The 11539-nt window shown below is 43.4% G+C and overlaps 1 protein-coding gene across 4 annotated transcripts in view; it reads right to left on the minus strand.

Annotated features, from left to right (window-relative positions):
• The window catches only part of NEMP2 (nuclear envelope integral membrane protein 2), a 40893-nt gene extending 30056 nt beyond the window's left edge, over positions 1-10837 (minus strand). For 3 of the 4 annotated variants that reach the window (XM_071434501.1, XM_071434503.1, XM_071434504.1), the window contains exons 1-8: positions 10622-10837; positions 8215-8330; positions 6464-6692; positions 6218-6290; positions 5125-5218; positions 4314-4428; positions 3442-3667; positions 1052-1228 (exon numbers count right to left, since the gene is read on the minus strand). In XM_071434501.1, the coding sequence (XP_071290602.1) occupies positions 1052-1228; positions 3442-3667; positions 4314-4428; positions 5125-5218; positions 6218-6290; positions 6464-6692; positions 8215-8330; positions 10622-10751 (1160 nt within the window). In that variant the 5' untranslated portion in view covers positions 10752-10837. The remainder of the gene's footprint in view (positions 1-1051; positions 1229-3441; positions 3668-4313; positions 4429-5124; positions 5219-6217; positions 6291-6463; positions 6693-8214; positions 8331-10621) is intronic. The other variant, XM_071434502.1, reaches the window with a different exon arrangement.
• Between the last annotated feature and the right edge of the window lie 702 nt (positions 10838-11539).

Raw genomic sequence — 11539 nt, forward strand, 5'->3', positions numbered from 1 at the left:
GCTGGTTTTCCTTTTTATTTCCCTTTTCACAACCAGTGAACAGTCTATAACAACTCTATTAATGAAATGATGGCTAGAAAATATGTGTGTCTCAAGTTGTTTTGTACATTTGGCGGTATTTAGTTCTACAATACAACAGTAAGCTTTCACTTTTTTCCCTCTCCATCATTCTAAAGAAGGCAAGCAGCTTAGAAAGTAAGACTGTTTAACAGTAAATCTATAAAACCTGACAGAGAGGCTAAGTGCCAGTCCAAGGAAGATTAAGGTTCTGAAACTGGGTTTAACTTGTTACTGAATAAATTCCAAACTGACTGAGGTTCCTTTAAAATGGTGACACTTGCTTCTGTGGCAAGGACTAAGTCTTTGTGGCTGGCTAATATATGAAACTCTGCTTCTGATCTCTTCGAGTTTTTGTTTTGGGATGGGAATACACTGTTATGATTAATTTTATACTCTACAGGGTTTTCTGGCTTTGCTTGCTTGACCCTTCCTGAACTATATTTGTCTTAGGTTTATCTCTTAAGCTATTCATAGCATAACTCTTCTGCCTGTTCTACTTGCTCGCTGCAGGTATTGATTTCTTTATCTGTATGCTTAGTCTTAGATAGTGATACTTCAATAATAGGATTCCCTGACTGTGCAGATTTGCAGTTGGATAGCTTAATATAGGTAATATTTGAGTATGTATCTTCACCGTGCCCCAGTTTTACACCACAGAAAAGGGCACTGCTCTAAAACCTGAAGCAGGGCAATTTCACTGGTTATAGAGCCACCAGGGTCTCTGCAAGAGCTTATAGAAGCACTGTAAGAACCCTTTAAGTTCTGTGACCATGAATCAGCTGTGAAATTCTGCAAATTCCCAAGAGTAATTTGTGGTCAGGGAGAAACAAACAGAAATTCAATGCCACCAGCAAGTAATACCCTTGAGAGGTGTGGCTGTGGTCCTGAGTGGGATATGCAAGATAAACACACCTGGAACAGTGCCTGAAGTGGCATTTAGGTCTGCAATGTGTTCAGGTGAGCAATTTTTAGAGAAGCCAAGTTTTCTTACCTGTGTGGAGCCTGGAGTTTGTATACAGCTATCCATGCTGGGAAGTCAGGGCTCCTGCAGAATGAGCGCAGCTCCTCCAGAGCTCTGATCGTTTCACTTTCACCTTGTTCTCGATACTCCTCTTCAGTAAGGTATTTAAACACCAATTTTTTTGATTTAAAGTGATGCTTCATTTTTCTAGGACAAAATGAAAATAACCAGTATTTATAAAGTCATCTGCCATGTAATTATGTGCCCTTTTTCTCTAGACCTGCTATTAAAATGCATTAGTCACCTCTACCCTTTTAAGAGAACAAGCTGCATTCTTACATTTGAGGGCAAGGTATGTAATGTTTGCTAGCCTGTTTACCCTAGGTCTTAACCAAAGCTGTAGAATTTCACATGATATTTAATGAGCTTCAGATGAGCTTTAGATCAGGTCCTTATTGTGTATGTATGGACTAGAATCTCACAGAATTGAAGAGATGGCTGCTTGCTCAGCCATTTTTAGGTGCAAAATGCAAAATGTGTCTGTGCAGAGACATGGGCTGAATCAAAACTCAGTCTGCATATGTTACTTCAAAGATAAGCAATGCTCTAGGCCTGTTGTGAGTTGTTCATGTTGTTTACTAGCTAGCTTCTCTTAAATCTTGCTCTGAATTACAAAACTCAGTAGTCTGAGGCCAAAATGTTTACAATCTGATGGTTTTTTAGCTGCTGCGTAGCAATGTATAATATAATTAGATATAAATTAGAAAGTGTGCCATGTTCTGTTTCCTTCTGTCAACTGCTTTCAATTTAAATGTTGTGATGAGTTAAGATAAGCAAGGGCTGGATGCCCATAAAACTTTCAGCTCTGTATAAAAACACCTGCTCCAACATCAGCAGCATTCAGCTTTCCTTCTTATATCCCTTTAAAGCAGAGAACTGTAGGAGTTGTTTAGGTCAAATGGTGAAGGGTCTTGCTGGCTCAGTGAGATCCACTGTTCTTAACAACAAATAATGAAAGACTCAAAGTTATTTTGATATATTTGCTGCTCTGAACTGTGTATCTGGCATTGTGGCCTCACACTTTGGTGCTGTGGCTTAAGGATTTTGAAACAGAAAAATTCAAAAGCCCTTATCATTCTCCTAAGAGAGATTACTTGTAGAGCTGTATTTCTTTATAGAAGCATCAGTTCATAAAAACCAAAAAGAACTACATGAAGAATAAACTACAGTGTTTCAGAGTAAAACTTGAAAGTAAAAGTAAAACTTCTGGCCACATCATACTGATTCCAGAGCATTCTGAACCTGTTTACAACAGGTGCTGATCTTACGTGTTGCTTTTGAAACAGCTGTTGCTCCTCAGCTGCAGGCAGAAATTGGTCTGCAACAAATGACAAATTCTACCTAAAATAAACACACTTCAACTCAGGCCGCTTCATACTTCAGCATGTAAAAAGAGAAGATAAGACTAAAGCAGTATGTTCTTCAAAACTAAACAGTGTGTACAAAAAAAAAAATGAAACCCAAATTATTTGTTTTTTATTATTTTGGTTATGCCAGTTCTAGCTTTTGCCTCTTCCTACTTCTCTGCGGTTCAGCAGAGTCCACAGCTATGGAACAGTCTGTACTAAAGTCTCTGAAACTGGATGCCATCCATCTCTGAAGGTAAAAAACAGATGTCAATTGGCAAGGCTTTTTAGAATCTTCATTTGAGCATTGCACTTGTGCTAAAGCATACTTCAAATTCAAGGATGAGCAAACACGTTGTTCCTGTATTGCTACTGCAAACACTTAGCAAATTAAGGTCTACCTACTGCAAGCAGTTCCTGTCCAATTCCAAAATGTAAATGGGCCTCTAGGAATGCTGAGAAATATCTCCCTAGTTCTGATAGATTGCTTCTATGAATGATAAGGAGAAAAACTAAAATCATGGAGAACACTATTTTGTGGATATGTGATTTTAGTCTTTGAACTCTATTCAACCTCTAAGGATTGTCACTTTTGAACAGCTGCATCCTTGGTGATGGTACACTGTTTTATCCCTAGGATTCCATATGAGTTCCCTGCAGCTTCTCTCACGACACATCAAACCAAGGCAGTATTGCTGCAGTCTCATCAATCAAACAGAAATGTTCTGGTTGCCATATGCTGTGGACTAGAAGATGCTACATTTGTCCTTAAGAACACAGACACACTTCTCCATTATCCACAGAACCAAACTCATGCTTAAAACTGCCAAGTGGAAAATAATTTCTGTGTCTCTGGACCTTAAACCTTTCCTAAGGCTGTTTTACATTTGGCAAAATTCTGAGCTAGTACTAGAAATTCCTACACCATTATTGAAGTGTAGGGTTTTTTTCATGATCAGCTTACAGTATTCCCAGGTTCTCCCAGGACTTGGACATTCACAAACAGACACAGACCTGGCAATATGACAGGCAGCACCCAGGGGGTAACAGAGGCCTTTGGAGCAGAGGCTGACTGCTATGACTGCATATGCAACTTGAGGGACGGTGACTCCAAAGTAGATCAGGACAAAGGCTGTTAACTGGAGCGTCCACGTGAACAAGGTTATGCTGAGCTCCGTGGTCAGCGGCCCATGCTGATAGCTAATGGCAAAGCTGGTCATCCCAACAGCCAGAAAATACCCTGTAGGAACAGAAAAGGACATGGAGAAAAAGATGCAAACTACCCCTAGAAACTTTACTTTGCTTCCCAAAGCTGGCAGGTGCTGTGAATTGTAGCCTGCTGATTCTTGTGTTGTCTTACAGGTAACTGCACGATGTTTTATGTGCTTGCTATTTCCAAAGTGTGCCAAGAGTTCACAAGGTTATCTCTGAACAGCTTTTAGCCAATGCTGTGGGCTGCACATGAATTCTCCTCATGTGACCATGTTGAGGCAGGTGCCAGATCAATAGGTTTGTCAGCCCTGCAGCCACATCCCATTCCCAATGTCTGCATCCATTTCCTACATCCAGCAAGCTGCAGACCAGAGGAGCTGCCCTTTTGCTCTTACAGGAAAAGTATGTAACAACAGCAACTAAATGAACAAATAATGCAAGCAAAATCTGCTCTTAGAACTAGTCCTCTACATCAAACTCTTTATTCAATGATACAATGTGAGTAAACACTCATTTGAGTGGATTAGGAACCTTTAGAATATTTCAACATCTATGGCTTAGGAGAAAATAGAACTCTATATGAGTCACTTGATTTTCTTTTTTTATGGGCAGGTGTTCATCTGACCACTAAATTAAACCAAAATCTGCAGCACATTTCTTGGTAATTTTCTTACCCAACAGGTATATTTTGTGTTCAGACCACAACCACTGTATATTCTCTTTGAAGCAGTAAATAAAATAGAGAGAGACCATCCAGGAGCCACTCATTAAAATCCAGAAGGTACTGTGCTAGAAATTAAAAAAAAAAAAGTGAAAAAAAAAAACTTCATTAAAAAATTCAAGGCAGAATCAGGACCATTGTTTCTAAAGGAACTCACAGGCAAAAACAGATGTGAAATTCTTTAGACCTACAGGGTTTGAGACTTCCACTGCACAGTCCTCTGCATGCTACAACAACACAGTATCAATTCCAAGCAGAGCAACTGCATCCCTGTAGTTGTGTATCCTGTCCCAGTGTCACAGTATAACCCTACTGACATGTGTTCCCAATTAACATATCTCAGCAATATTATGGGAATGCACAGGCTTTATAAAACTAAAGGAAAAATTCACATCTGCCTTACAATGAATTGTCTTTGGTGAATGGAAGAGAATCTGTCTCAGTTGCCACTGTATTTTTACTTAGATTGATTCACAGATTCTAAGGTAAGCTTAGCTCCAGTTCAATGAAAATAATTTATGTTTCAGAATGAACTCTTCTTGTACATCACCAATGCCTGTTCAGTTTAAACTTGGAAGGATGCTAAACAGAACCTGACTCTAACCTAACTCTATTTACTTGGTTCAAGCAATCCTGCAGTCATTTCAGTGCAGTTACCTGGCCACAAAGCCAGAACAAGGTCAGAATCTGGCTCTGTACTGTCACTTCTTGTATTATGATGATTACTATTATTTTATTTTATGTAGATTTAAATGTAGATTTACCCTTGGAATAAACCTTTTAAGTGTCAACAGGACAAAGACTAGCAGAGCAAGAACACCCAGTATTACTCCAGAAAGGTAAAAGAACTTGGCACTCCTGTAAAGAGAACAAGAGAGACGGTGAGATGTATTGTTTGTAATTGGTTAAGATGCCAACATTTGTAAAAACAGCAGTGACGTTCAATAAGAACTTAAATTAGCTGTAAATTAGAGTTGCAGTTATATGGTTAACAGGCCCAGTTCAGGTATTAAATATGTGTAAGGAAAAATTCCCAACAGATACTCAAGGTCACTGGAGTTGTTACAGGTTAAGAGACTATGCTGGGGTTTTTTAAAGCTCACACTAATTCTGATTGCATTGACCTTCTAGTCTACTACACAGAAGAAAATGAAATAACCAATATGGTTTCCTGTACTGCATGAGAAGTTTTATTTTAATTTAAAATGCAGAAAACCCTCCACAAAGCCACAAGTTTTTTTCCTAAGTGTATGCATTTATAAATTCCATCTGCTTAATTCAGAGTTAATGCTATAAAACCTACTGCTGCTCTGCTTGTTTTAGAGGTGTCTCCTGACAATTATTATGTGACTCACTTTGCTTTGAAGTTGTGGGCACATATTTTGCTGTAACAAGTGAGTATCCTCCCTTACGTGCTATGAAAAATGTGCATCAGAAGAAAGGCTGGCACAAAGGTGGAGGCAGAAAAGAGGCCCCAGATGACTTTATCCTCAATATTTCCCCCCAAGGAAAGGCATCATTAATAATCAGCATTATTTAGCATTCAGCTATCCTCAGTGGTCTACAAAAGGGAAAAATGACTTTTCTGATCCACACACTTGCCCACTGAGGATTGAATGTATTGGTGTCCCCCAGTGCAGGGAGCTTGGATACAAAATCCCTAACACAGCTGATTGATAAACAGTTAGGCACTCCAAGATATGTCACACTCTGTCAAAACACAAATAGTATGAGGAAGTATTAAATATATATTCAGTTCCTTATTTCACTTTCCCAAAGAACTGCCTCTTTAGCTTAGAAAACAGACCAAAGATGCACAAGCTTTGGGAAAGAAGGACAAAAGCAGCCAGTACTCACCTGCTCAGGCTGTTTGCAAAATGGAACAGAAAAATTCCAGCTACAAACAAAAACAAGAGCTTTCCATCTAGCACTAAAAAAGGGGGAAAGAAATAGAAATTGACTTTAGAGTAATTCAATCTGAAATGCTGATTATATAAAATATCAACAGAAAAGTCCCAAGCTTCTTACAGAAGAGATGGTACATTCAGTAGCACTGGCAATACCAAGCCATCTGTAATCTGAACTCAAAGATTTGGTACTTACTTTCTCTTTTCACCCTCACAACGTATGGTTCAATTTTGAAGGGTTGGATTTTGAAACAAACGTCCTCTCCATATTGTTTTATGCTCAGAAAAGTTTCTGTACATGTCTCTGGCTTCCAGAGGATTTGAACAGCACATGCAACAAACTCAAAAACAGTTTCTGAATTCCGGCAGTTGTTTTTTTCTGAAATAGGCTCAAACCGGAACCTTTCTCTGCTGTTAACTTTTATCTGGAAACAAAGAACAGAATACACAGAGAAGCAGCTCAGAATCACTGTGGGGTTTGGTGAATTATACTGCATATCAGCCATGCATGTGGTAATGATAATCAGTCTTAATTGTTTAGTATTGGTTATTTATATTATGCAAAGATTAATTGTTTACAATTCAACACTTTTCAAGGTAATTCAGAGAACTCACTGTCAGCAAAGTTCACTGGAGGGGCCTCAGTCCATCCAAAAGCACAGTGGGTCTGGTTTTACTGAGACACTTGCCCACACAAATTTCTAACAAAGCTAGTAATAGCTGACTGACCACAGTTTGTTTTGTGAATGTTCATACCTCTCCTCCTTCCCCTCCTGCACTGTAACAAATTTGACTTGCTTTTCTTTATAATGCAATCTTCATGTTGCATTATTATAAAGAATCATTGAGATCATTGTTGTCTCTTATGCTGGGGACATAAGAGGGATGAGGAAAATGAAAGATAGCATAACCAGAAATTTAAATAAAAGCACATTCCTGTTGGGTAATTTGGGGTTTTTTTGCTGGTTCCCAGTGCCCTCCTCCACCAAACTGGTAAAAGATCTTCTCCATCTTCTAAGCTGAGGTGATTTTCCTGAGGACTCTGATACATCCTTTAGGGCCTACTAGACAACAAAGACCTATCTGCAAAAAAGTGATGCAATGGGTAATAAACCAGGTTTGTACTGGGAAAGGAGACAATGTGTCAGCAAGCAGCTTGTTGTGGAAAAAATCTGAACTTCTGCTTTTAAACACTGACTCCAGGAAAGTTTGTGGGACTGATGGAGGGCTCTACCACCTGGAGGCTGCTACCATTCATAAAAACACCTGCAACACGTTCCTGAGGAAAACAGTCCTGGGAACAGAGATGTTCCAATTTCTTATACCTGAGAGAAAAGTCCTCCAACAGAGACAAAATGAAATGGTTTCCTTCTTTTGTCTGGAGACAAACTTCTCAGGAAAGAAAAGGAACCATGGAGATTGTTAGCTCACTCCTTTAACTGTTCCTCCACTCTTGAAGGGATTTTTATTTGCTTCAATCAAATCTCTAAATGTGTGACTCGTAAGATGGCCCTCTGCTACTCAGGAGAACAAACACACTGCTGCTGCTGTTTGTTCATTAGTCACAATCTAAGGAGCCTTTGGTTCCTACACTTTAGTGTGCTGTAGTGAGAGAGCCACAGAACTACATGTAGTCCTCAGATTTAGAAGCTCCATCAAGGCAGTTGGTGATAGGCAGAAGCATTTGTTTCAGAGGTTAACAGTGATGCATCAACAGAAAAGGTGTGCAAGAAAATAATACCCAATCCTGAGTTAATGTTTCTGTGGCACCATCACACTCTAAGCCAGAGACAAAACCTCACTGCATCCCAACTGGAGAATCATAATGCTGCATTTTTATCATGGTCTCAGCTATTTAATTCCATAGAGATGCTGCCCTGATCCTGCTAACTGGCTGGGAAAAGCTCACATGAAATGTACTGACCGACCCCCAGAACAGCCTCTCACCTGGATAGTTGACCACAGGTACTGTAAGTGAATGGTTCTGTTTTGCACATAGCAGTAACAGTTTTCATCCTGCTTCTGGATGACATCCATTTCCTGCAATAAGCTGCAGTTTTTACCTGGGGGGAGCAAAAACGTTAATTTTAGGCATGTGTCAAATACAAATGTCTAATTATAGTCCATTTCATTGTTGTAAATGCTGACAGAAATGTGTTCAATATGATTTAGATGGAAATTCAAATTGGACTTTTGATCAAGTCATTTAGGCTTCAAAGTAAACTGCAACACCTTTGGGAAAAAAAAACCACAACAGGGTGGTATTTTTAAAAAATGTACTCCAGAAAAGCTTGGCTTCAGCGTCAGTGTTTTGATGGCACTGGAATAGGGCCTCTGGGCCAAATTCACTGCTGGCATGAGTGGGTGTAACTCCACCAGAGTTCCCTGTACCAGTGGTGAATGCAACTGTGGGAGTCTGAGCAGGTAAACATATTAACACAGTCATTTAGCACATGACATGGCTGCTGATCACAAAAGTCATACTCCTCTGCCTCAGAAATGTTTATGATGTTAAATCACACCACTCTTCCTTTCAGAACATTTTTACTCCTGTCCCAGTCCAGCCATGGCATGTAGTAAGGGAACTACACTGACAGCTCACAATAAATCGTTGAATTAGAGATGTGAATGGTTCTAACCCTCCTGAAACCTTAGTGAGCCCCTATGATCTTCGGAATTAAGATTGCACTTTTGAGCAAAAGTGGACCTAAAAGATTAATGGAGCAAAGTTTCAGATACATTCTGATCTATATACATGTGTAAAATATACCCTACAGTGCATTACCACAGTGTTTCAAGAACATAATTAAAGAGAAGCATAGAGGAAATAATTACACATCCGAACAGAGGGACTCATCTAGCTTACTGAATAGAAAATGTAGGTCTCAGCCAAGCTCAGTAATAACTGCTAACACGCTGTCATGCACTCAGAACAGCACAATGGGTATGTGCAATCTCAACCCAGACAAGGAGATGCTGTTTGCAGTTAAAAACCTGCTGTGTCTCTATAAGGAAGATGAAATTAAGCTAAATTATATTTTAACAAATTTAGTTAAGCCAGTGAAAAATACTGTTCTTACTCAGGTTTATTATAGTTCTTACTTAGGTTTATTACAGCATTAGAGAATTATTGTCCACAGATGATCCTACTAAACTGGTTTAACCTTAAAATTTGGGCATTTTTTCTTGTGGAAAAATTACCCATCAGATTAATTTTCATCCGTGGCAAATCTAGTGGGAGGGAGCACAACCACTCAGACAAGCACTGGCTGTACCTTTAGACAGGCACTTTCACAAAAGCCATTGCACGAAGCTGCAGAAGGATTATTTGTCACTGATGCAGCAGGGAGGTGAGGCTGGGCACTACCCATGCCTAAAACCAGGATAATCCAGCAACAGGAAATGGCAGGGCCAAAACACAGCCCAGAGTGTCCACACCTCCCCTGAAGGGCATCTTAGGAATTCCTGCCACCACGGATAAAGTATCCATCCGTGTCAACGGCAATGTCATCCACGTGCAAGGCCGGCAAGTATTTTCCTACTGCCCATAGTTTTAAGGCATTTTTCTTGAGAAAAAACAGCTGCTTGAGATGTTGCATCAGCTCCGCAGAGTGAAACAATGATGTTCCAAAAGGAGAGATGCTTCTGAACAGGTATCTCTGAGGTGGTGCTGGGTTTAGCTATTGGGAGGACACACACGTAGAGTGACTCTCAAATTCTGAGACTGCAAGCAAGGAAATTGGAAATTATGAGCCATCAGCGTCTGCTGCAGAATCCGGAGGTTGCCCAAGACTGGAGAACGTCAAAGCAAGGAGGAAGCCGGCTCTCGAGTTCCTTATTGCTACTACAACTGCGCACAGCCCTTAGGGGTTTGCCTGCCCTCAGATATGTTAATAAAAGACCTGTTCTGGCCCGAGCTCCTGAGGAAGCCAGAGGGAGTCGCACACCCAGAGGCAGCTCCCGGCCCCGCCGCTGGAGCGGGCGGGACGCGCCCGCCCTCAGTGCGCCGCGGTCCCTTTGTCCGTGTGCGGGCTCCGTGTCCGGGCCGCTTCCCAGCGCCTCTGCCCCCGGCCCCGGCGCGGGGCCGTCCTGCGGGACCCGAACTGCGAGGGAGAGCAGGGGCACACGGCAGAGCGCCTCAGGCCGCGGCTGCCCCGGCTCCGCTGCAGCTGCCGGCGGGGCGAGCGGCCCCGGCCCGTCAGCCGGGCAGCGCCATGTTGGGCGGCAGCGGGGGCCGCGGGGCCCAGGGACAGCGGGAGCGGAGCGAGTCCCCGCTCCCAAAGGGATGGGCTGAGCAACCCCCGGCCTGTGAGCACCCGCCCTGCCCCGGGGCCGGGAAGGGAACGGGCAGTACCTGCTGGCGGCGCCTCCCCGCTGCCCGCGGCCGCCCCGGGCAGCGCCAGCCGGACAAGCAGCAGCAGCAGCCCCGGCCCCGGGCGGGCCCGCGGGCGCTGCCGGCGGCGGGGCGGCCACGCCGGACCCATGCGGCCGCCGCCGGCTCCAGGCTCGGCCCTCGCGGCCGACGCAGGGCGGGGCAGGGGCGGTGCGGCCCTGCTGCCCGCTCCCCCCGCGGGGCTGCCGGCGGCCCGGGGCTCCACCCGCGGCACCCAGAGCTTGTGCGGGGCTGAGGGACCCGTCTGGAGGGGGACACCGCGCCCTCCGCTCCTCTTCCGCCTTCCGTGGGGATGAGAGGGTGCGCTTGGAAAGGAGGAGGAAAAGCATCGAAGGTAACCGCTCAGCCCAAGCGTGTCCTTGCATTGTGATCCCCTCAGAGTGAGAGCGTTGGGTGCCCAGTAAAGGTGCAAAGCAGCTCCAAAACAAACGTGGACAGCTTGTGACACTTGTAGACCTCAACCCAGGCGGTCACCCAGCTGAACGGGGACGGTGGATGTTGTCCTCCTTACACACCCAGTTCCCAGCCCCAGGGAAAGTTCACCAGGTCACCAGGGTGCCCTTTCGGCAAGCAGCGGTGCCTGAGCCAGACACTGAACCACGCATTAATCAGCCCCTCTGTCCACCCAGAGGACCTGCCCGAACGAAGTGTTGTTGGCTGATGTGATGGAGGTGAACATGCACAGCTACTCTGTATTTCCTGGGCAGCCACAAGGGAGAGCCAGGAGCAGGACACCGTTCCCCTGTCAACCCTGAGAAGACGTGAGCGACGTCCAACTCAGCTCAGACCCGCTTGCTCATTGCAGTCATTTTAGATCGCTAGTGAGTCACAGTCACCAGTCAGGGGTGGAAAGGACTGGAGCTTTTTTCCCTATTCTAT

Source organism: Agelaius tricolor, unplaced genomic scaffold (assembly GCF_023055355.1).
Source record: "Agelaius tricolor isolate 1412-34295 unplaced genomic scaffold, bAgeTri1.0.p SCAF_10, whole genome shotgun sequence".
Lineage (NCBI taxonomy): Eukaryota > Metazoa > Chordata > Aves > Passeriformes > Icteridae > Agelaius > Agelaius tricolor.